At 42.1% G+C, this 26,296-nt stretch overlaps 1 protein-coding gene across 3 annotated transcripts in view; it reads right to left on the bottom strand.

The window, feature by feature from the left end:
* LOC124776961 (ovalbumin-related protein X-like) overlaps nt 1–26,296 on the bottom strand; it is a 109,848-nt gene that overhangs the window by 59,483 nt on the left and 24,069 nt on the right. For all 3 annotated transcript variants that reach the window (XM_047252197.1, XM_047252195.1, XM_047252198.1), the window contains exon 2: nt 13,943–14,032. In XM_047252197.1, the coding sequence (XP_047108153.1) occupies nt 13,943–14,032 (90 nt within the window). The remainder of the gene's footprint in view (nt 1–13,942; nt 14,033–26,296) is intronic.

Raw genomic sequence — 26,296 nt, 5'->3', positions numbered from 1 at the left:
CTTTCTTAAAGAAAATGGAGAGCCGTCTAAAGCAATCTGCAAAATGTCTACATGCATCCTAGTGACAAGACCCGCATTTGACGATATCCACGAGCAGAGGCAGATGCAGAAGCACGGGTGTATTTAGGCTTAGGCAGGTTAGGCGGCTACCCGGGGTGGAGGATTTTGTGGCGGCTTACAAAGCTGTGTTCACACTGATTGCACCGCGCTGCGCAATATCAAGGGATGAGGTTCAGCGTGGCCGGCGATGACGTCCTACACTCTGTTCCATGCTGTGCAGTTCTGCATTCCTCTGCGCCGTTCAGCGCTGCCAACCTCTTCATCTCAGAGTAGCACTTGCACCGTACGTCCTCAATTATTTGTTGAACTATTATTAACTTCATTCAGTGTCGTGCCTTCTCTTGTGATATAGCCTTCGTTAGGAAGACAAATCTCACTGTTCACAACTGAGCCTTGTGATGGGAGACACCGCTAACACTGTCATAGGAGTATCTATTGCCGACACCCAACGACACCCCTTCAAATTCAAAGGAAATACCGCCAGTTATTCTAACAGACGGCTGCTTGGCTGGCAGTAAAGTTCAATTTGAAACTGTAAACGGTACAGCTGCTTAGTGTCTATACAATGATTTTTTATTCACTATTAGTGTCCCTCTTCTTGCCGCGGTGTACTGTAGGTCTCTAGAAGAGCGTAGCGTTTCAAAAGATTGGAAAAGGGCACAGGTCATCCCAGTTTTCAAGAAGGGACGTCGAACAGATGTGCAGAACTATAGACCTATGTCTCTAACGTCGATCAGTTGTATAATCTTGGAAGACGTATTATGTTCGAGTATAATGACTTTTCTGGAGACTAGAAATCTACTCTGTAGGAATCAGCATGGGTTTCGAAAAAGACGATCGTGTGAAACCCAGCTCGCGCTATTCGTCCACGAAACTCAGAGGGCCATAGACACGGGTTCCCAGGTAGATGCCGTGTTTCTTGACTTCCGCAAGGCGTTTGATACAGTTTCCCACAGTCGTTTAATGAACAAGGTAAAAGCATATGGACTATCAGACCAATTGTGTGATTGCACTGAAGAGTTCCTAGATAACAGAACGCAGCATGTCATTCTCAATGGAGAGAAGTCTTCCGAAGTAAGAGTGATTTAAGGTGTGCCACAGGGGAGTGTCGTAGGACCGTTGCTATTCACAATATATATAAATGACCTTATGGATAACATCGGAAGTTCACTGAGGCTTTTTGCGGATATTGCTGTAGTATATCGAAAAATTGTAACAATGTGAAATTGTACTGAAATGCAGGAGGACCTGCAACGAACTGACGCATGGTGCAGGGAATGGCAATTGAATCTCAATGTAGACAAGTGCAAAGTGATATGAATACATAGAAAGAAAGATACTTTATCATTTAGCTACAATATAGCAGGTCAGCAACTGGAAGCAGTAAATTCCATAAATTATCTGGGAGCAGGCATTAGGAGTGATTTAAAATGGAATGACCATATAAAATTAATCGTCGGTAAAGCACGTGCCAGACTGAGATTCACTGGAAGAATCCTAAGAAAATGCAGTCCGAAAACAAAGGAAGTAGGTTACAGTACACTTGTTCGCCCACTGCTTGAATACTGCTTACCGGTGTGGGATCCCTACCAGATAGGGTTGATAGAAGAGATAGAGAAGATCCAACGGAGAGCAGCGCGCGTCGTTACAGGATCATTTAGTAATCGCGAAAGCGTTACGGAGATGACAGATAAAACTTCAGTGGAAGAAACTGCAAGAGAGACGCTCAGTAGCTCGGTACGGGCTTTTGTTTAAGTTTCGAGAACATAAAAATGGTTCAAATGGCTCTGAGCACTATGGGACTTAACTTCTAAGGTCATCAGTCCCCTAGAGAACTACTTAAACCTAACTAACCTAAGGACATCACACACGTCCATGCCCGAGGCAGGATTCGAACCTGCGACCTTAGCGGTCGCGCGGTTCCAGACTGTAGCGCCTAGAACCGCTCGGCCACCCTGGTCGGCTTTCGAGAACATACCTTCACCGAGGAGTCAAGCAGTATATTGCTCCCTCCTACGCATATCTCGCGAAGAGACCATGAAGATAAAATCAGAGACATTATAGCCCACACAGAGGCATACCGACAACCTTTCTTTCCATGAACAATACGAGACAGGAAATGAAGGGAGAACCGATAGAGGTACTCAAGGTACCATCCGCCACACACCGCCAGGTGGCTTGCGAAGTTTGGATGTAGATGTAGAATTAAAATGAGTGGGAGTAGAACAAGATTAATTAATTCTCAGTACCGGAAACTCGCAAAAGATAAGGCAATAAAGAAAGATGAAACTGTGAAAAGATTGCAAAAAACGATGTGCTATTTCAAAATGATACACAGCCAGCTAGTTCTAACTGGAGTTGGAAAAAGAGTGCAAAAATCAAACAAGCCAGCTGCAGTCCGATACACGAACGATGACGGTTCGCGCACGTCGAGGCACGGACAGAAAAACTGATTTTCGTCCAAAGTGCTGGGCGAATTCATTCGTCTGTTCGGAAGGGGAGGCCGACAGTGTGTGCCGCCTTTCGGCCGGTCGCCGGGGACGGAATTGAGACGCACTGCCTGCAATCTTTCTCAAGCGGAAACCATTCGTTAAAAAAAAAAAAATTGATTTACTTGTAGCTTTATATGTCAGGCTGATTATGATGTGCCCATCATTTCGTTAATGGTCATAGTTATTATGATACTTACGTGGAAGTAAGACTCTACGGGAAATTCGAAAGGGGTTGCAATGAAAAATAGGGATCGCTATGATTTTGCGTTTGGGGCATATTGCATAACATGTTGCTGCATATGAAATTTACCTAACATATTGAATTTTCCTTTAGCAATAATGCCATTCTGGAAAGCCAGAGTGAAATATCCACAACAATCTTCATATTTCATAAACGGTTTGAGATATCAAAATGAGATTTTGGCAAATGATAGCACTGGGAGAGTACTTTGCCGTATGGTTTTATGCAAAACTTCATAATCTACTGCGTTATGCCACAAACTACAGATTTTTCGATAAAAGACTAATTTTTAAGGGCCATCGGTAGCCAGTGAAACGAGAAATGCTATGGGTTTTGGAACAGCGTAAGTGAGGACATTACACGTTTATTTTGTACCAAAAATGTAGTTTTTCATAAGATATTGAGCTTACTTTTTCTCAGTTCCTCACTGTTCCAGAATTCTCTCGCAACTGTGTCTACATAACATTGCAGTGAGGTGGGACAGTGCAAACTCCTCTGTGTTTTGGCAAAACAAGCAAATTTTAATACGTCAGCAAGAGAACTGTGTAGGTTTTACTCAAACTTATCTGAAAGTTACAAGTGGTTAATAAGCCAGGCCAAAATAAATCGCTGCATTTTCGGCGAAATTCTTTTTTCATACTAACCATAGTAAAGGTGACAAATCTTTTTCAATGGTCACCATGCAAGTGTGGCCATTAGAGATGGGCAAACTCGTTCGTCGTTGGGAACTATTTCACTGGTGATCGCTCTTTTTTGTGTACCGTTCATTTTTACTCGTTCACCGTTCATTTGTGCTTGTTATGTGGTTCTTGCGAAAAATTAGTAGCACAGGTGACTGAAGATGGAAGGCGCCAAGAGAGGGCACTTGCCTCCCCCGTGGAGTACAGAGCTTTTATTCATAACAGAATTCTCGCACACTTGTAATTTTCGTAATTCTGCAAAACCTCTCGTTTAGCCAACTGTAGCATTATGTGGCTGATCGTAGTGAAATAATATAAGGTGGCGCACGAAAAACCGGCCCCGAGTACAGACTGCTCGCCAGTTACACACGATTTGTTGACTGCTACGACCAGGATAGATAAACATGTAATAATTAGGCAGTGAAGAAATAACAAAAAAGTTAATTCAAACAACAACTTCGAAACAATAAATGATGATTGGTGGGCGACAGTGAGCAGTCTAGTACTCGGGGCCGATTTTTCGTGCGCCACCCTGTGGTACCGAAATAATATTGTAGAAGTTATCATATTCTCTTTACAAAATGTGACACCAGACACTCGGCCGGCCGGGGTGGCGCTACAGTCTGCAACAGCGCGACCGCTACGGTCGCAGGTTCGAATCCTGCCTCGGTCATGGATGTGTGTGATGTCCTTAAGTTAGTTAGGTTTAAGTAGCTCTAAGTTCTAGGGGATTGATGACCTTAGAAGTTAAGTCCCATAGTGCTCAGGGCCATTTGAACCATTTTTGAACCAGACACACGATTATGGAGCGCGGGCTTCATTCGGTTGTACGTCGGTCTGCCGTCCATAACAGAGAACATGTCCTTTTACTTTGGATAAAAATAGACAGAAAATGGCCACTCGTGCGTGCCGTGCCAACTTCCTTTGCATGTGTAATAGCAAAATATCTTGCCTTCTTAAATATTTCTATTGCTATTTATCGAAATAGTGAAGTAAGCTGATACGCCGTTTTGTTACCCGAAAAAATGTATGTATTACATACCACGTAATTTTTATGTAATTTACGTAATTATAAAATACATTTTAATTACCGGTCATGGACGCTGAATAGAATACGAAAAGAACCGGAAGTTCAGAGTTCAGAAAAGGTTTGAAACTGATCTAGAATGGGCGTGCGCAGCGAACGAAACGAACAACTCGATACCGAACTAATTATGAGCAGTCGGCAGTGGAGCTGCGACTTGCGGCCGCGCGAAGAAGGACGAGTCCGGGCGAGCGAGACCGAGACCGAGATAGACGGGAACGGGACCGAGCCTGGAATGAGACCTGCCGACGTGCCGTTGCATGAACGAGACTGACCGTTTCCCGTTCCTGGGATCTATAAGTAGAAATCCGAGACCGAAGTAAGCTATGAAAGACCGTTCCTTAGAATTCGTTTCTCGCTCGTTCCGTTCATCTTGGTGAACCGTTCCTTCAGATCCGTTAGTTCGCGAACGACCCATCTTCAGTGGGCATGGACAGGCCCCGCTTAATATTTACAAAAAAATGTGAGCGTAGGCTTCAGTTTAGAACGACACTTCCCTTCCGGTACTCGGCATGTCCCTTACAGCGACCGATCGCAACCCCACCTACAGCTCTCCCCATGCATGCCCTTCCATCTGCGCATCTACTTGCCACAAGTGTTTTGCACGGACTCGACGCGCAATCACGTGCTTTGCGCTTGAAGAAAGATTATATCCGGCAAATTATATCTCTCGTTTGCTTATGCAGAGTTTCTCGCTTACCACCACCATCAACGATGCAACCCGCAACAACTGGAATAAACATTCACTGAACAACTTGCTACGATGACGTTTAATGCTCGCATTAGCTACGGGATTCACAACAGAGCGCTGAGAACACTCCTGGGCAGTGGACGCTCACCGACTGTCGGAGAATGCGTGATACAGGTGTGCAGAACAAACCCCAACTCGACCGCCATCGTTCGTGACTTCCAACTATGGTTGAAGCTCGAGTCTAAAAACATCTGAGTGTAATAACGATGTGAACGGCTTCGAAAACAGTGCACCATATGGTTTGTCTGAATCAAGCGTTTCAGATATTAGAAAGAATAACAATGGCGCGGAAAGAATCGTTTCGGTGAACCCAAATGAAGCATAGAAAGCGAATGATAATAGCGATTCAGTTTCTGACGATCCTGCGATCTGAATAGTAAATATGATCATGTGGCACAGAATATGGATTGCGATTTCAGTAACGCATGCACGCAATATACTGACGTTCTGAGATAAATACTTGTTTTATGAACACAAGGAATGGCGAGAAACAACAAAGCAAGGGTAGTGTATTTTGTTGTCCCGTGTTTATTATTTAATGGAACATCACAGTTTTCAAAACCTAATGAGGTGTTTAATGACTGGAAAATGGTCAATCCCGATTAACTGCCCATGAAAATTCAACTGAAATAGGAAATGTGTGTTAACTTTAAAAGCTAGAGCACAAATCACAGGGAGAATGGAAAAGATACTAACATCTCAGCTTGAGGCATAAGTAAAATATTGGAGGGACTTTATAACACGAGTTGTTGGTGCGGTCAACAACTTTTCCATACAAGGCCTATCTTTCAAGGGGCACAAGTATGCGTTTGGGTCAACACACAGCGGAAATTTCGAGATGGCGCTAAACCTAATAACAGAATTGGATCCTTTTCTAGCTAAAAATATAGAAATTCATAGATCCAAAGGAAAAGAGTACATCCCATATCTTACTTTTCAAACATATGAAGAGTTAATATCAATTCTGGCAAAAGGATGGTGAAGTATATTGTAGATGAAGTGAAGGAAACTACATATTTTCTCCACCATATTAGACTCCACCCCCAATGTTACACATGCGGATCAGCTGTCTTATGAAAGGTATTTATCAAAGGATGTATTTCCTGTTGACAGAGTTATGGGTTTGTCCCAAATTCAGGGCACAAAGCAGAAGAGTTAATTGATTCACTAATAAATTTATTAAGTAAGTATGATTTGCATATTCACTTATGCAGGGGTCAGTCATACGACAATGCAAGCAATATGGCTGTGCTTATTCTGGTCTCCAAGCTAGAATTAAATCAACTCTCTTGCTGTGTATTTTCCGTGTGCAGCTCACGCCCTTAGTGATGAAACTCGAAAGGCTTTGCACTACGATGCAAAGTGACTGGAATGCTGAGCAGTCTGCAGAGTCTGTAAACTGCGATAACAACTTCTTGGACAGGGATACTTAAGAGATTTAATGTTACAAATAAACTGTTGCAAAGTGCTGATACTGATATTGGGACTGTAATAAAGTTGTACGATTCTTTACTTGAATACGCTCGAGAGAAGTGTTCTATGCACGACAGATGTAAAAACGTTGCGTCGACAAGAGTAAGATAAATATCTATAAAACAACCACAAAAAGGGGGAAGTCAAGAAAATTTGGAAGTGGGCGGAACAGCTGAGTTTGTTACTACTTTCGGAGGAAAGGAAGATTTTCGGGCGAATATTTTTCTAATTATTATAGACAGACTGATATCAGACTTAGAGAAAAGTAAAAAATCGCTGGAAGAGTTTTATAGCAATTTTGAGTTCCTAATTAATTTTTCTTGACGAGACCACAGTGAACTATTGAAATGTGCTAGAGAGCTGCAAGTGCTCTACAAAGACGACTCTGAAGGATTTTTGAGTGATCAGATTACTCACTTGCAAGCAAACGTGAAGAGCAACAAAGTATACCGACGTTCAGAAAAAAAACAGAACATCTTGAATGACTAGATATAGAATATTCATATTCACAGTACATTAGTATGCTCTGCAGAAATGATTAGCATTAGCCATGTCGGCCCACAGACTCAAGGTCGACATCGATATCGCGGCTCAACACCACCCACCGGTAAAGCATGCCTGCCTGAGGCATCACAGTGACTGCATTCGCACAGGACATACAGCATCAACTATAGGCCTTATTGTGTGGTGTGCTATTTGGTACAAATCACAGATGGTAAATGTCCACGGAACTGTGACCACCTACGTGAATGACATCCTGCTACCTGTAGCCATATCCATTCTACACAGCACCCCAGACGCCATTTTTCAGTAGGACAATGCACGACCTCGTTCCTTCTTGGTGTCACATGATGTCAGCCTTTTACCCTAGCCCGTCAGATAACAACACTTGTCGCCAATCTGAAGTGTGTGGGATATGGTCAAACAATGGGTGCAGTGCTGTGAGCCAATGCAGTCTGTGGCTGGTTGGCATTGTTGGAACATTCGCTATTGTAGTGTTGGGCAGTTGGATGTGAACAGCACGTAGCGTTGCGCAGTTGGAGGTGAGCCGACAGCAGTGGTGGATGTGGGGAAAGAGATGGCGGAGTTTTGAGAGCAGATGATCTGGACGTGTGTCCATCAGAGACAGTAAATTTTTATGACTGGATGTCGTGAACTGATATACATATGACTTTTGAACACTATTAAGGTAAATACATTGTTTGTTCTCTATCAAAATCTTTCATTTGCTAACTATGCCTATCAGTAGTTAGTGCCTTCAGTAGTTAGAATCTTTTATTCAGCTGGCAGTATTGGCGCAATATGTATTGCAGTAGTTTGAGTAACGAAGATTTTTGTGAGGTAAGTGATTCATGAAAGGTATAGGTTATTGTTAGTCAGGGCCATTCTTTTGTTGGGATTTTTGAAAGTCAGATTGCGTTGCGCTAAAAATATTGTGTGTCAGTTTAAGCACAGTCATTAATAATTTTTCTAAGGGGATGTTTCAGTTTGCGTACAGTTGTCAGTGCTAAGAGACAAGCAACACTGCTTGAAATAACCGCAGAAATCAGTGCAATCTGTATGGCGCCAAAAATGGCAATTGACCTTAAATAAAGAAAAGTGTGAAGTTATTCACATGAGTACTAAAAGAAATCCGCTAAATTTCGATTACGCGATACGTCACACAAATCTTAAGGTGTAAATTCAACTAAATATTTATGGATTACAATTACAGATAACCTAAACTGGAACAATCACATAGATAATGTTGCGGGTAGAGCAAACCAAAGTCTGCGATTCACTGGCAGAACACTTAGAAGTTGCAACGCGCCTCCTAAAGAGACTGCTTACACCATGCTTGTCCTCGCTATTCTGGAGTATTGCTGTGTGGTGTGGGATCCGCATCAGGTGGGACTGACGGATGAGATATCGAAAAAGTTCAAAGAAGGGCGTCTCTTTTTGTACTATCGCGAAATACGGGAGATAGTGCCGCAGACATGATACGTGAATTGGAATGGCAATCATTACCAGTTTTTTCCTCCGATTGCGAAAACGTTCTGTTGGCACCCACCTACATAGGGATAAATGATCATCACGATAAAATAAGAGAAATCGGGGGTCGTACAAAAAATTTTAAGTGCTCGTTTTTCCCGCGCCCTTCGAGAGTGGAATGGTAGAGAGAGCTTGAAGGTGTATTGAACCGTCTGCCAGGCACTTTACTGTGAATAGCAGAGTACTCACGATGATTTAAATGTAGATGAAGACATACGACGAGCATATTCGTTAGGACAGTGCGGCGAAATTTGGCGTTAACTGCCTATGGCAGCAGACGACCAACGCGAGTGTCTCCGCTAACAGCGCGAAATCGCCCGCTGTGCCTCTCCTGGGCTTGTGACCATATCGGTTGGACCCCAGAAGTCTATAAAACCGTGGACCCGCCAGATGAGTCCCGACTTCAGTAGGCAAGAGTTGATTGTAGGATTCGAGTGTGGCGCAGATCCCACAAAGCCATGGATCCATGTTGTCAACAAGGCACTGTGCTCCACTGTGCTGGTGGCTCCATAAGCAGTGGACTGTGATTACATGGAATGGACTGGGTCCTCTGGTCGACCTGACCGATACTGACTGGAAACCGTTACGTTCAGCTACTTGGAGACCATTCATTCATTCATGAACTTCATGTTCCACAGCAACGATGAAATTTTTGTGGATGATAATGTGCCATGTCACCTGGCCACAACTGTTCAAAATTGGTTTGGAGAACACGCTGGACAATTCGAGCGAATGATCTGGCCACCCAGAACGCCCGATATGAATCCCATAGAACATTTATGGGACATAATTGAAGGATCAGTTACGCACAAAATCCTGCACTGGCAACACTTTCGCAATTATGGACGTCTATAGAGGTAATGTTGACTGGAATACTGTCTTTCAAATTCTGAAGGTGGCAGGGGTAAAACACAGGGAGCGAAAGGCTATTTACAATTTGTACAGAAACCAAATGGCAGTCATAGTAGTCGAGGGACACGAAAGGGAAGCAGTGGTTGGGAAGGGAGTGAGAGAGGGTTGTAGCCTCTCCCCGATGGTATTCAATCTGTATATTGAGCAAGCAATAAAGGAAACAAAAGAAAAATTCGGAGTAGGTATTAAAATCCATGGGGAAGAAATAAAAACTTGGAGGTTCGCCGATGACATTGTAATTCTATCAGAGACAGCATAGGACTTAGAAGAGCAGTTGAACGGAATGGACTGTATCTTGAAAGGAGGATATAAGATGAACATCAACAAAAGCAAAACGAGGATAATGGAATGTAGTCGAATTAAATAGTGTGATGCTGAGGGTATTAGATTAGGAAATGAGACGCTTAAAGTTGTAAAGGAGTTTTGCTATTTGGGGAGCAAAATAACTGATGATGGTCGAAGTAGAGAGGATATAAAATGTAGACTGGCAATGGAAAGGAAAGCGTTTCTGAAGAAGAGAAACTTGTTAACATCGAGTATAGATGTGTCAGGAAATCGTTTCTGAAAGTATTTGTATGGAGCGTAGCCATGTATGGAAGTGGAACATGGACGATAACTAGTTTGGACAAGAAGAGAATAGAAGCTTCCGAAATGTGGTGCTACAGAAGAATGCTGAAGATTAGATGGGTAGATCATATAACTAACGAGGAGGTATTGAATAGGACTGGGGAGAACAGAAGTTTGTGGCACAACTTGACTAGAAGAAGGGATCGGTCGGTAGGACATGTTCTGAGGCATCAAGGGATCACAAATTTAGTATTGGAGGGAAGCGTAGAGGGTAAAAGTCGTAGAGGGAGACCAAGAGATGAATACACTAAACAGATTCAGAAGGATGTAGGTTGCAGTAGGTACTGGGAGATGAAGAAGCTTGCACAGGATAGAGTAGCATGGAGAGCTGCATCAAACCAGTCTCAGGACTGAAGACCACAACAACGTAGAGGTAGCATGGCTTAATATATCTGCAGGGGACTTCCAAAGACTTTTTTCGTCCGTGGCACGTCGAGCTGCTGCACTCCGCCGGGCAAAAGGAGGTTCGCCGCGATGTTATGAGGTATCCCATGACTTTTGTCACCTCAGTGTGTGTTTATATCTATGTCAATAAAAAAATAAATGTTGGTTTGTTCAAAATCTAAAACCTCAAAAAGCTCACCGATTGCTTTGAAATTTTGACACAACAATACATTCGGATACGAGTGTGTTTTATATACCTACTGGAGTGCCATCTTATAACATGTAAATACATATTTGACATAGGAAGGGGAAAGGCTATTATCAATAATCTTGAAAAGGAAAAACGTTGTTATCAAAAATCTCGAGAAGCTCTTGACGACAACGCACCCAGAGGGAATTACCTGAATGGGACGGACGTTGGTAGATTTGGTGTACATCTACAAAGAAATAATTAAAATTTCAGAAAAATTGGATGATTTATTCAGGAGAAAGAGCTTCACAAATTGAGCAGGTCAATAACGCGGTTGTCTACCTCTGACCTTTATGCAAGCAGTTATTCGGTTGACATTGACTGATGGAACAATAGTTGTCCTCCTGAGGGATATCGTGCCAAATCCTGTCCAACTGGCGCATTAGGATGTCAAAATCCCAAGCTGGTTGGAGGGCACTGCCCATAATGCTCCAAATGTTCTCAATTGGGCAGGTATCCGGAGACCTTCCTGGCCAGGGTAAGATTAACCAAATTATGCAATAGATTACACAGAACCTTTGAAGTTGCAGTATTAATTTGCTTTATTACTTGATGGCTGGTTTCGGTCCGAAGTTCGTTATTAAATTATCCAGTAATATGCAATAACATCAATTACGACAACCATATGACTGTTCATTCTAGTTCAGCATATCTTGTAAAGCAGTGTAGGGCTGAACTTCATTCCCTTAACTGGTGAATGCAATACTTAGTGGTGCCTACCACAACAAATAGGAAGCCTAGTCATATCAACAAAGAACCAGGGTCTTTCACTTGACAATACACTGGCTTAGAGATAATAATTCATAGGCACAACAGCGAAATTTTTTAAAGAGAGACCTTGTTGAAATTATAGTTTAAGGGAATGATTTCTATGATTAAAACATACAACTGCAAAAAATTATCCTGTTGCTAAATTTGCACACTGACCAAAAAATTATTCAGCTCCAGGAGACATCACGCAAGCCTTGACAATGCCCTCAGTTCAGCTATGAAGAAAGTCCACAAGTTTCTTCACGTGTGCCACTTCCAGCCAGAGAGACTCATTGATGATTAGACCCGGCAGAGCAACCTGACTGACAGGATGTTGATTACTGTGTTTCACCTTCCATTCCACGTACGTTCAGACATTTTATATGGCATTAGCATAGGAAGACTTTGTGCACTAGAACCTAGAATGAATGCATGCAGCCCCTTGAACAAAGCTTCTGTAATCTTGGAATCTGGAACTGCAAACAGGATGCTCCTCATGAAGGTGCTCAAGAAAGGGCAACACTTGTCGCCTGAGAATGTTGAAATAAACGTCCTGGTTCATAATCTAGGTAACATGAATATGTGGGTCCAAGCCATGGCATGAAAAGCACCCCCTAAACCTCACAGACCCACCTCTGGTCTGAAATTCACCCTCCACACACTGCGGATAAAACATCGTTTTGGACCATCTACGCGCTACACACCTTGCATTATTTTGAAATCGGCAAAATCGCAACTCACGTCATACTAAATTCCTCCAGTCTGGTACTGTTACGGTTTTTTCTTGCTTGGCTGAATGACTACGAGTAGTAGTATTATCGGCTGTGAACAACGTCGTTTTGAGAGGTACCTGGCACCAGACACCCACTGCTTGCAGTACCCTTCCCAACATTCGTTCTCAGACTGTTGAGATGGACCTTTATTCACTCTCAGAAGGGACTCCGGTCGCGTTTGAAACTGATGTAATTGACAAAACGTAACACCTCGTTTTCCTGCCCACTCCCGTTACAGATGTGTGAACTGTAGACAGAGCAAGATGTGTAAGCTGCGTCCTGTTTGTATACTTATTGAGGTTCCGTGGAAATTGGGAACATGACAAACATGTACACATTCAGTGATTTATTACAACATTTCACACTGGTACGCTTTACTACATTTTAGCGCACACACAATCAGTATGGACGAAACGGAACTGAATTACTGAACACAACAGTATACATGAACAAAGATGTAAAAACAGTCAAAGATAATACACACATAGCTGTCCACATATCGATATCATTTAAATGGTATCGACGAGCTTAACAATACTGATAGCGAAAAGCTGACGGTCCAGAAAAAGAGCAGAATAGTTGTATGAGTAGCTATATGACGAGAATCGATGCGTGTCGTGTAGCACAGAACAAAAGAATACTGGCCGTCTGGCTGGCCTAGATTCGTGCGAGAGGTATAGCCCAGATGAAACGTCGGTTGCGCCCCTCGCAGCCTCGTGGACGTTATCGATACCGCAACAGACGGAAATACTAAAAACGTCTCCGGTTCCTGTCGGTTACGATGTTTTTACGACCACTGTTCTTACTATGCGTTACATGGTTGGCTGTGAGTTCCTTGTAAACGCGCTTGGCAGTCCGCATTGATCACCGCCACGCTGGGCAACTTCATTTATGGTGAGGTTATGGGCACACCCAAACGTGACAGCTCCTTTTGGGCTTTCTGTCACTGTGTCTCCACGTCAGCCCATCTTACTGCGATGATTCCATAAGAGTACACACTATTTCAGCACCACTGAGAGTCACATGAGAGCATGGTACTAGTCTAGTTCTACACTTTGTACAGCAATCCAAAGTGACTAATATTATGTCCGATGAGCTCACGCTATCCTGCACTCTTCCAGTCCAGCAAAAACAAGATATCGTGATGGGAGACGGGCTGACTTATAGACCACGTATGTCCTACAAATGGGCACCACCTACATTCACCTGCTCCAGCCTCTTTTCTTAAGATGTTCAAGGAATGCAATAACATACCATTCCACGTCTTTGCTAAGTATTTAACACCGATTTTAGTTATTGTTCGATAATGTTTTCTTTTAGCACAACATTTCTACGTAATCTACACCAGTCGACAATGTTTTCTTTCAGTCTGTAGGCTGTTTTACTACGTTAGTCAATGCTCTAAAAGTATGTGATAATGTTTACAGTACTCACTTTGTACAGGTCGAAGCAGAATTTCTCATTGGCTTCAGACACAATACTCAAAGCTGTTCTCGCCGGACTACTTTCCATTCTGCGAAATAGCTGCAATGTAATGAAGGCATAATTATTTAAGCTATGTAAATATTTCAATAAAACAAATATTTGATAGTCACTAAAGCTGCTTCGACCCACTGATACAAATGCAGTATTTTGCAAGAGAAAAGTGATTAAAGCTATGTCCACTGGAACATTACACACTGTATGTATTGCCTCTATTTCTGCCTTAGCTTACTTATCACATGCGAGTCTGTTTTGCCTGCAAACTTCTAAAACCGTTTAACTGCAGAATTACATTACTTTTCCGTTATTTATAACAAAAAAATGTTATATTAAAAACCTGAATACATAGTACTGATATTCGAAAATAGTATTCATTTAATAGTTCATTATGGACAGGCTTCCAGCTTTCTGGGTCATCGTCAGATCATTTAATACTAAACACATAGTCTACACAACATCACTGACAGTTCATAGTTGCATAAAGATTTTTCTCAAAGCTGTGTAACGTTTTATGAATATACACAAAACAAAAGCATAATTCACAGAGAAGCTCTGACCAAATATATCTTATATTACTTCATCCTCAAAGCTTAAATGTACAGAAATATAAACAAAAAACGTGTAACTGAGTAATGGCACAGGGTGCTATGTTTGAAGGGTAAATTGGCGAACACGGTGAGCAGGCCGAAAAGGATTTGGGGATTGGGGAGGGGGGGGGGGGGGTGCAGAGAAGAGAAAGAAGTCTATGGGATGTGGGTGAGGAAGTCAAAACAAGAGTATTACGCGATGGCGAGAAAAATATTCACTGCCTGCTGATACTGCAATAAGGGTGAATAACGATACTGTATTTGGTCATTAATGACCAGGTCAGAAATCTTTGATTGTAGTTTATTAATAGCAAGAATTTAGAGAAGTTTTGCACTAAGTTTTATTCCTTTAGTTTCTTATGGAAAACATCATATTTAATCATAAGAATGACAATCAGAGTATGTTCAGCAAAAGTGGAATCTCTCTTTTTCAGTCTCCAACTCCTTTCGTCCTCGTTCTGTCTCGTAGTTATACTCGTGCCTAATTGGCCTGCACATAATTTGGCACACAGTTCGCAGGAAATCCTATAAATTACAGTCTGTTCTAAATGATGAATCTTGTCATTACTGCTGAAAACAATCTGGACAGCACTATTCCTAGTAAAAAAGTCTGGTGTACAGTTCCAGGATTTTACTGAATTATTAAATAAATATTATTGTGAAACATCAATACTGTGTATTGAAGTTTATAATGTGTCCATCTTCCTCCAAGTACTGACAGGATACTCCATAGAAATGCTATACCTACAATGTGATGTTTAATAAAATACAACATATTTTGTGTTTCATGTGTAGCATTATTAAAAAACACGTTTTCACATATTTTATGCATAAGGAACTGAGAAACTGAGTCATTCATTAATCATACATAAAACGTATAGTAAAGCCAGTTCTGTAACTAGCAAAATGTATGTAGACAGGCAAAAGAGTGTCTTTCAGATAAAGAGTAGCATCAAACTAATTTCTTTCTTCTTTTTTTCCTTTTCTTTCCATTTTCTTGAAATTAGCTTATTATACTTGACTGTTTTTCTTGGCTGTTATGTAGAGAAATTCCACGTACACCAAAATAATCTGCTTCTGTTAAATTAGAGAATTGTTGGAATGATGCTTGCACTCATTTTCATTTTGAGTGAAATTAATCTACACCGAACCGGTAAAAGTTTATGATTTTATAACTGCATTATTTGATAAATTTAAGAGTGGCTGCACGACTTTTTTTTAGTGGATCTGTATATAAGAACTGAATGTTCAGCTTTTATTTTTTTTGAAAATGATAAACGCAAAAGCATTTAAAAATGTAGTTATCAGTTTAGAGAACGTCATCAGATTGTGTAACCGCACATGCTGCAAGTGTGACGTATGTTTGTCGTTGCGTTCGCTAAGAGATAACTGAGAAGTGTTCTTCAGAGGGTTGCAAGAACTGCCAGCCGTTCCAACCATACAAGAGAGAAAATAAACAAGAAGGAGGTAAACATGGCAACAAGTAACTTATTTCTCAATGCCTCACAACTTAAGGGAATGACATGACAAAAATTTTATATTGAGGTAATATTGACCAGCAGGTTAAGGAAACTGATACATAATTCCTATGTAACATAAGCTCTTCATTTTACATTGTCAGTATTGCAGTAAGCGACTTTGTCTTGCAGGTTATACTTTTAAACCGTTATTATTATTATTATTATTATATTATTATTATTGATAATTATTGCACATCCATTTTATCATATACAATGACATGGGATTTGTCATGTGTTGATAGAGAAAGAAATGAATAAAAGGATATACGGAGTGGTCCATTGATAGTGACTGGGCCAAATATCTCACGAAATAAGCATCAAACGAAAAAACTACAGAGACGAAACTTGTCTAGCTTGAAGAGGGAAACCAGATGGCGCTATGGTTGGCCCGCTAGATGGCGCTGCCATAGATCAAACAGATATCAACTGCGTTTTTTTAAATAGGAACCCCCATTTTTTTTACATATTCGTGTAATACGTAAAGAAATATGAATGTTTTAGTTGGACCACTTTTTCGCTTTGTGATAGTCACAAACGTAACATTCCGCCAGTGCGGGCGGTATTTGCTTCGTGATACATTACCCGTGTTAAAATGGACCGTTTACCAATTGCGGAAAAGGTCGATATCGTGTTGATTATGGCTATTGTGATCAAAATGCCCAATGGGTGTGTGCTATGTAAGCTGCTCGGTATCCTGGACATCATCCAAGTGTCCGGACCGTTCGCCGGATAGTTATGTTATTTAAGGAAACAGGAAGTGTCCATTTGTTTGGATTGTTTGGGGGAGGAGACCAGACAGCGAGGTCATCGGTCTCATCGGATTAGGGGAGGGCAGGGAAGGAATTCGGCCGTGCCCTTTCAAAGGAACCATCCCGGCATTTGCCTGGAGCGATTTAGGGAAATCACGGAAATCCTAAATCAGGATGGCCGGACGCGGGATTGAACCGTCGTCCTCCCGAATGCGAGTCCACTGTGCTAGCCACTGCGAGGAAGTGTCCAGACACATGTGAAACGTCAACCACGGCCTGCAACAAATGATGATGCCCAAGTAGGTGTTTTAGCTGCTGTCGCGGCTAATCCGCGCGTCAGTAGCAGACAAACTGCGCGAGAATCGGGAATCTCAAAAACATCGGTGTTGAGAATGCTACATCAACACCGATTGCACCCGTACCATATTTTTATGCACCAGGAATTGCATGGCGACGACTTTGAACGTCGTACAGTTCTGCCACTGGGCACAAGAGAAATTACGGGATGATGACAGATTTTTTGCACGCGTTCTATTTAGCGACGAAGCGCCATTCACCAACAGCTGTAACGAAAACCGGTATAATATGCACTATTGTGCAACGGAAAATCCACGATGGCTGCGGCAAGTGGAACATCAGCGACCTTGTCGGGTTAATGTATGGTGCGGCATTATGGGAGGAAGGATAATTGGCCCCCATTTTATCGATGGCAATCTAAATGGTGCAATGTATGCTGATTTCCTACGTAATGTTCTACCGATGTTACTACAAGATTTTTCACTGCGTGACAGAATGGTGAAGTACTTCCAACGTGATGAATGTCCGGCACATAGCTAGCGAGCGATAGAAGTGGTATTGAATAGCATATTTCATGACAGGTGGATTGGTCGTCGAAGCACGCACGTTCACCGGATCTGACATCCCCGGATTTCTTTCTGTGGGGAAAGTTAAAGGATATTTGCTATCGTGATCCACGGACAACGCCTGACAATATGCGCCAGCGCATTGTCAATGCATGTGCGAACATTAAGGAAGGCGAACTACTCGCTGTTGAGAGGAATGTCGTTACACGTATTGCTAAATGCATTGAGGTTGACGGACATTATTTTGAGCATTTATTGCATTAATGTGGTATTTACAGGTAATCACACTGTAACAGCATGCGTTCTCAGAACTGATAATTTCACAAAGGTACATGTATCACATTGGAACAACCGAAATAAAATGTTCAAACGTACCTACGTTCTGTATTTTAATTTAAAAAACCTACCAGTTACCAACTGTTCGTCTAAAATTGTGAGCCATATGTTTGTGACTATTACAGTGCCATCTATCACAAAGCGAAAAAAGTGGTCCAACTAAAACATTCATTTTTCTTTACGTACTACACGAATATGTAATAAAAATGGGGGTTCCTATTTAACAAAACGCAGTTGATACCCGTTTGACCTATGGTAGTGCCATCTATCGTGCCAACCATAGCGCCGTCTGGTTTCCCCCTTCAAGCTAGACAAGTTTCGTTCTTTGTAGTTTTTTCGTTTGACGCTTATTTCGTGAGATATTTGGCCCGGTCACGATCAACGGACCAAATATATATATACAGAGTGGTCGGGACAAATATCTCACGAAAAATATACATGAATTTGCAATAATACAATAAAGTAATTAAATACAATAGTAAATCACATATTTACTGTACATACAGTATTGGATAGAAACAAGAAATATTTAATTTAATACTCTATACTGGCAGTTTAATTAATTTTCATGCATGCATAAAAATGAGTAAATTACAGTTTTCATGTCATACTCATTTCATATCATATCATATCACTGGCACTGCCTTAAGCAGCACTAGATAAGAACACCGTTAGTTACGAACAACCAACTTCTGCAGTAAGCTGATGCATCAGCCAGTCAGTACACCCAGTGACACATGGCTAAATGCAACTTGAGTTATGAGGTAGATGTAGGTCTGCCGTCCTTCTGAAAGTTCATGTATTCTCTAACACTGCAAACACTTTCACTTATTAACGTTTTCTATGCTCATTTCTAAACTGGACAACTTTGGTGCCTGTTTAAATTTTAAGGAAAGAGCACTATAAAGAATTCTGGGTTGATATCTTGCACTCTTGTGATAATGGGTTTTCTTATGTACTGCTCTATGAAGGCCGTTACTGTGTGTTTCTGTACAGCCATGGAACTCACTGTTTAAAGTGCCTTTGTTTCTGTGACCATTTCTTTTTCGGTACTCTTGTGGGAAACTACTGATGGTGAATGCCAATATTTGTTGAATTATTAGTCTCACTGACATAACCTCTCAATACAGTCGTTTGCAGACACGCTAGCTATAGCTTACAAGATATACATTAGCGCATAGGTTACAGCTCCCAAATTGCACCTTCCCCTACTGCTTCCTGGCGGTCCACAAGAGAGCTCCCACCATTACCATTGTCCTCTCACCTTCAGCGCCGTCTGGGCAGCTACAGGTCACGTTATTTTGTGTGCAAATTATCAGTCACTATCTTGAAATCAACATCATTCGGCTACTCGCAAGGCAGATTCATTGACTAGCACTTTTAACCAACTGGCCTGTAAGCATTTATTGCTGAACTAGAGCTGTGGTTCTCTGGCAGGAAAATGGAAGGACTATATACGACTGCACAAATGATATAAATAGTACTGTAAAACAAAGCTGTTGACTTAACAAAAAGTGGAAAGTGTGACGCAGGAAAGAGATCACAAATACTGCCTTTACGCAAACTCACTTGTCAAAGCGGTCTGTTTAAAGGAAGCATGGCAAAATCTGTGTGCGGACACTCATTTCGTCTATTCGCCTGCGGTCAGTGCAAAGTGAGTTCTCTCGCTTTGTGTGCTGCACAGCTTATAATCAGTTTCAATAAGGTTTGTTCTAGTCAGCACCTGCTCGCCGGTAAGAACCTGGAATAGTGGTTACCTTTACCTTCACAACTTACAGTTTGTAAACACAAAAGTAAGAAAATACTGAGAATGTGGTCAGTGCCAGTGGCTTCGTGGTATTGGTAGGTAGCAGCCCAAAAATTATTGTATTTCAGTTTTATAATTTAAAGACTCATTATTCCTAAACAGTAGTTTTTTTCCTTACAATGGGGCTGGAGCTAGTAACAGTCAATAGCGACGCGAAGCTTTAGTGCAGTGGGCGTCAAACTTTTTTCTCAAGAGCTAATACTGACATTGTGGGGCGAGACTTCGGACCGCGTATCTACCGACGTTGTTGGTAATTGGTAACCTACATAAATTAGAATATTATGAGCCTCCAACAGGCAGGCTATAGTAGGCGCAAGATAAGTGATGATCTAAGTCGGACCGTTCAGAATAGCTCGTACTGACTGTGCTCTGTTTCAGATTGCTGCCAACCTCGGTGATCTGGCAGTTGTGAGACTATTTGCGTGGTGAAGTGTTGTTATTGGTTTTACCATCTGTGCGAATGACTGATTCATAATAGTATCTGTGCTGCATTTATCAGGAATCCATGTTACTTCAGTGTCAAAATTTATATCACAGCAGCTGATCGGACGAGTGACGCACACTTACGAGTTTTCAGAAATGGGAGACAAACACTAAAACATTCCGCCTCTCTCATCCTCTAACCCTGTAGAGCCGATCTACTGCTCTCCAGAGGTAAGCGGCCAACTTTATTTAGCCTACGGCGAAATTCACAATTAAGCACATTTTAAAATATTACACTCTCTGTAAGTATTGTTGTTTCTTACTGAGCAGGGAAACTATACCCTTGAGACTCTATTTACGTTAGCTGAAGTTTTAGGATTCGGCCGTTACTTACTAGACACATAGTATTATAAAATACAGCTAAGAACCGCGGGCCCCACCAATATTTGATTCACGCCACGTGCAATGCAAAAGTGAATGTGCATAAAATGTGTTCGTGCAGTAAAATTTTAATGCAACAAAATTTTATCGGACGTTACATTCACATATTACGTGGAAGTATCATAATACACCTAAAATATTAGTTCATTTCACCTGAGGCCCCACGGCACATACGTGTTAGTGGCCTTGTGCGTAGTTAATTAAACTGACAGTGAAAGCAGAAATGTCAGCGAAAATAGAAAGAAGAACCTTAATACAGCGCTGGTAACTTATTTAATTCGTTCTTTTCTGAGAGGAGCAAACAGAGTGCTGAGCTGGGCATTCCCACGAGAAGGACACGTCATTACCAAAAGTGGCCCGTGCTACACTTGAGATTTAACCGACACATGGCCGCACATGTATTTCATAACACGGCGTTTTGTCCCGTCAACAAGACTTCGGATTGAGTAGTATAACAAACTCAACAATGCAAGTGGGTCGATGGTGCCGAACGAGAAGACAAGACGGGAGACAAGACCTGCAGCTTGCCCAGAAACAAAACCTTTTAACAGTGAACGGATGCTGCAGGCGTTTCTATACGCGGCTTTTTTTAGCTCTGTTCACGAAAAAATTAACAAGCGTATGTGAGGGGCGTCTTGGAATGTTTGCGAATGTGAGAGCTGCGATCCATTGCCGTACACTAGGACGCTATAGCAGCACGTTATAGCCTCATCTGTTGATGCGGGTTTCAATCACATCTGGATATTCGAAACAATGGTAGGGCTTCTTCCGTCGCGCCGCCAACGACATTCAGTGGCTGTCATTCTTAACATTCAAACGGAAAGATTACACTAATTTATTACAAAGTGAGTCTTTTGAAAACCAACGAGTCGAATGGTTGTTTGTTTGTTTGTTTGTTTGTTTGGGGAAGGAGACCAGACAGCGAGGTCATCGGTCTCATCGGATTAAGGAAGGACGGAGAAGGAAGTCGGCCGTGCCTTTTCACAGGAACCATCCCGGCATTTGCCTGGAGCGATTTATGGAAATCATGGAAAACCTAAATCGTCCTCCCGAATGCGAGTCCAGTGTGCTAGCCACTGCGCCACCAACGAGTCGAATGAATGCAGCTAGAATTTGGGATTATTTTCCTTTGATGTCACGATCATTCCATGGCTTAATAAATTCAGATACGAAAGAAATTCCGTTGGTAATAAAAGTTCACTTGACCTTCCAGCAGTACTCATTTTGAATAGCTTTCCAGTCAGTGGATACCACTCCATACGGTACAGGAATAAAAAGCTCAGACTCGATAGTCAAAATTCTTGTAGCTGATATTCGATATTCAGTAGAGTAGCTGTTGGCGAAACACAGCCGCACCAATTTTGAGAAAGATATGAAACGGCAATTATTGGTGTGAAACTTTCCAAGTAATGCTCACCTAACAAAAGAGAGTGCGATTTCATTGCTGCGAATTGCAAATTACTTAAAATCACAAATGAGAGCCGAACTATAACCGGCGGCTGATATGCTGTAGTTTGTCTTCAGAATATTGAGTTTAAAAGAAGCAGTGGGTGTTATTGAGTGGAGTTGTGTTCCAGTTATGACAACTCGCCTTCTCACAGGGAGAGCAAAACAAATCAGTTCTTAAAGAATATCGATTTTAAAACACTTCTGCAACCACCACGCAGCCCACTTCCATTCAGACGAATGACAAGACAGTTTAATCAACAAATTGTGTTTGTTTTCTACGCACATCCTTCTCCAAGTGAGCTAGCATTGCGTATCTGAAAACTAGACCTAGATAAAACTGCATATTTCCCTTTGTTTCTTCGCTACAGACTTCCAATTAGTTGCTCGTATTTGGTCTTAGATGACACGTGTATACAATTCCATGCTACTTAAAGCTGTGCACCAGAGTTCATAAATCGTAGTGGCTGCAGAGTTGTGGCGTGTCATTCTCGGCAGTCCATGACCAGATGTTTTCAATGGATGAGAGATATGGAGATCGTTCTGGCAAGGGCAACATTCGAACACGTATGTACTGAGGTGGGCCAGGTCAGCACGGGCAATACGTGGTCTTGCAGTACCTTGTTGAAAGATAATGCAACGGCGACCTCGAAGTCAGTGCAGAGCCACTGACACTAACATGCCAGAAATGCAACAACCTTTGCCTAAATTACCGGCTATGCTGTGCGAACCAGAGGTGATCGTATTGTGTATCCAATAGCACCTTATACCATAACGCCAGGCAACCAGAGCCATAGGACGAAGACGAATGCAATCTGGTACAGTTCGTTCTCCACGGGCTTCCACACATGTATACGTCCATCACAAGCTGGACTCATCCGAACGTGGCTGTACGATCCTGCATGGCGTTGAGTATGGCCCTCCGTGAACCATCGATTCCGTATTTGCGCGACAGTCTTAAAGTTCCGAACAATGGAAACAGCAATATCACTTTCGAATTTCGACATGTGCTGGTACATATTTCTCCTTATATGAAGAATAGTACGGTCTACCTCTAATGGTACAGATATCGATCCTGTCTTAGACAGATCTATCCCATATTTGATCCAGCGAATTAGCGTTGTCCACGGAAAAGCCCCATTGTACACGTAGGGTGCAGTTCGGCGCCCACCGCTCGATTTGGCGCATAAGCGGCGGTTTTCACTTGCGATTGTTCCGACTGTGCTTCGGCTGTGCTCCTACCGGGTCGAGTCGCGCGCATTCCCACTTAACATCCCGCGTGCGAGCTGCGTTCAGTCATCAAAGTAGCAAACAGACGAGGATGTTGCTGTGACTCTCGGGAAATATTTAGTTTTATTGAGGAGAAGACGAGCGAGAAAGAAAGAAACGTTGTTACTACGTTCAGCCTTTATTCCGAGTTAGAGAAGAATTCCACACGATATTTAGTAGGCTCGCTGATGGTACTGTGAAATTCGTAAAATACATTAGAATGAATTTTATTAATTGCAACAATTTATTGCTGTCCCTTCTTCCTGAGGTTGAAAACACTTCATCTACATCTACATCCATATTCTGCAAGCCACCTGACGGTGTGTGGCGGAGGGTACTTTGAGTACCTCTATCAGTTCTCCCTTCTATTCCAGTCTCGTATTGTTCGTGGAAAGAAAGATTGTCGGTATGCCTCTGTGTTGGCTCTAATCTCTCTGATTTTATCCTCATGGTCTCTTCGGGAGATATACGTAGGAGGGAGCAATATACTGCATGACTCCTCGGCGAAGGTATGTTCTCAAAACTTCAACAAAAGCCCGTACCGAGCTACTGAGCGTCTCTCCTGCAGAGCCTTCCACTGGAGTTTATCTATCATCTCTGTAACGCTTTCGCGATTACTAAATGATCCTGTAACGAAGCGCGCTGCTCTCCGTTGGATCTTCTCTATCTCTTCTATCAACCCTATCTGGTACAGATACCACACCGCTGAGCAGTATTCAAGCAGTGGGCGAACAAGCATACTGTAACCTACTTCCTTTGTTTTCGGATTGCATTTCCTTAGGATTCTTCCAATGAATCTGTCTGGAAACTGCTTTACCGACGATTAATTTTACATGGTCAATCCATTTTAAATCACTCCTAATGCCTGCTCCCAGATAATTTATGGAATTAACTGCTTCCAGTTGCTGACCTGCTATATTGTAGCTAAATGATAAAGGATCTTTCTTTCTATGTATTCGCAGCACATTACACTTGTCTACATTGAGATTCAATTGCCATTCCCTGCACCATGCGTCAATTCGTTGCAGGTCCTCCTGCATTACTGTACAATTTTCCATTGTTACAACCTCTCGATATACTACAGCATCGCCCGCAAATAGACTCAGTGAATTTCCGATGTTAACCACAAGGTCATTTATATATACTGTGAATAGTAACGGTCCTACGACACTCCCCTGCGGCACACCTCAAATCACTCTTACTTCGGAAGACTTCTCTCCATTGAGAATGACATGCTGCGTTCTGTTATCTAGGAACTCTTCAGTCCAATCACACAATTGGTCTGATAGTCCATATGCTCTTACTTTGTTCATTAAACGACTGTGGGAAACTGTATCAAACGCCTTGCGGAAGTCAAGAAACACGGCATCTAGCTGGGAACCCGTGTCTACGGCCCTCTGAGTCTTCTGGACGAATAGCGCGAGCTGGGTTTCACACGATCGTCTTTTTCGAAACCCATGCTGATTCCTACAGAGCAGATTTCTAGTCTCCAGAAAAGTTATTATACTCGAGCATAATACGTGTTCCAAAATTCTACAACTGATCGACGTTAGAGATATAGGTCTATAGTTCTGCACATCTGTTCGACGTCCCTTCTTGAAAACGGGGATGACCTGTGCCCTTTTCCAATCTTTTGGAACGCTACGCTCTTCTAGAGACCTACAGTACACCGCGGCAAGAAGGGGGGTGGGGGGGGGGCCAAGTTCCTTCGCGTACTCCGTGTAAAATCGAACTGGTATCCCATCAGGTCCAGCGGCCTTTCCTCTTTTCAGCGATTTTAATTGTTTTTCTATCCCCTCTGTCATCTATTTCGATATCTACCATTTTGTCATATGTGCGACAATCTAGCGAAGGAACTACAGTGCAGTCTTCCTCTGTGAAACAGCTTTGGAAAAAGACATTTAGTATTTAGGCCTTTAGTCTGTCATCCTCTGTTTCAGTACCATTTTGGTCACAGAGTGTCTGGACATTTCGTTTTGATCCACCTACCGCTTTGACATAAGACCAAAATTTCTTAGGATTTTCTGCGAAGTCAGTACATAGAACTTTACTTTCGAATTCATTGAACGCCACTCGCATAGCCCTCCTCACACTACATTTCGCTTCGTGTAATTTTTGTTCGTCTGCAAGGCTTTGGCTATGTTTATGTTTGCTGTGAAGTTCCCTTTGCAGTTTTCTAACTCGGTTGTTGTACCACGGTGGCTCTTTTCCATCTCTTACGATCTTGCTTGGCACATACTCATCTAACGCATATTGTACAATGGTTTTGAACTTTGTCCACTGATCCTCAACACTATCTATACTTGAGACAAAACTTTTGTGTTGAGCCGTCAAGTACTCCGAAATCTGCTTTTTGTCACTTTTGCTAAACAGAAAAATCTTCCTACCTTTTTTAATATTTCTACTTACGGCTGAAATCATCGATGCAGTAACCGCTTTATGATCGCTGATTCCCTGTTCTGCGTTAACTGTTTCAAATAGTTCGGGTCTGTTTGTCACCAGAAGGTGTAATATGTTATCGCCACGAGTCGGTTCTCTGTTTAACTGCTCAAGGAAGTTTTCAGACAATGCACTTAAAAAAATTTCACTGGATTCTTTTCCCTGCCACCCGTTATAAACGTCTGAGTCTCCCAGTCAACATCTGGTAAATTAAAATCTCCATCCAGAACTATAAGATGCTCGGGAAACCTACTAGAAATATTTTCCAAATTTTCCTTCAGGTGCTCTGCCACAACAGCTGCTGAGCCAGGGGGCCTATAGAGACATCCAATTACCATGTTTGAGCCTGCTTTAACTGTGACCTTCACCCAAATTATTTCACATTTCGGATCTCCGTCAATTTCCTTCGATACTTCAAAAAAATGG

Source organism: Schistocerca piceifrons, chromosome 2, assembly GCF_021461385.2.
Source record: "Schistocerca piceifrons isolate TAMUIC-IGC-003096 chromosome 2, iqSchPice1.1, whole genome shotgun sequence".
NCBI lineage: Eukaryota > Metazoa > Arthropoda > Insecta > Orthoptera > Acrididae > Schistocerca > Schistocerca piceifrons.
This window is presented reverse-complemented; position numbering and strand designations above follow the sequence as displayed.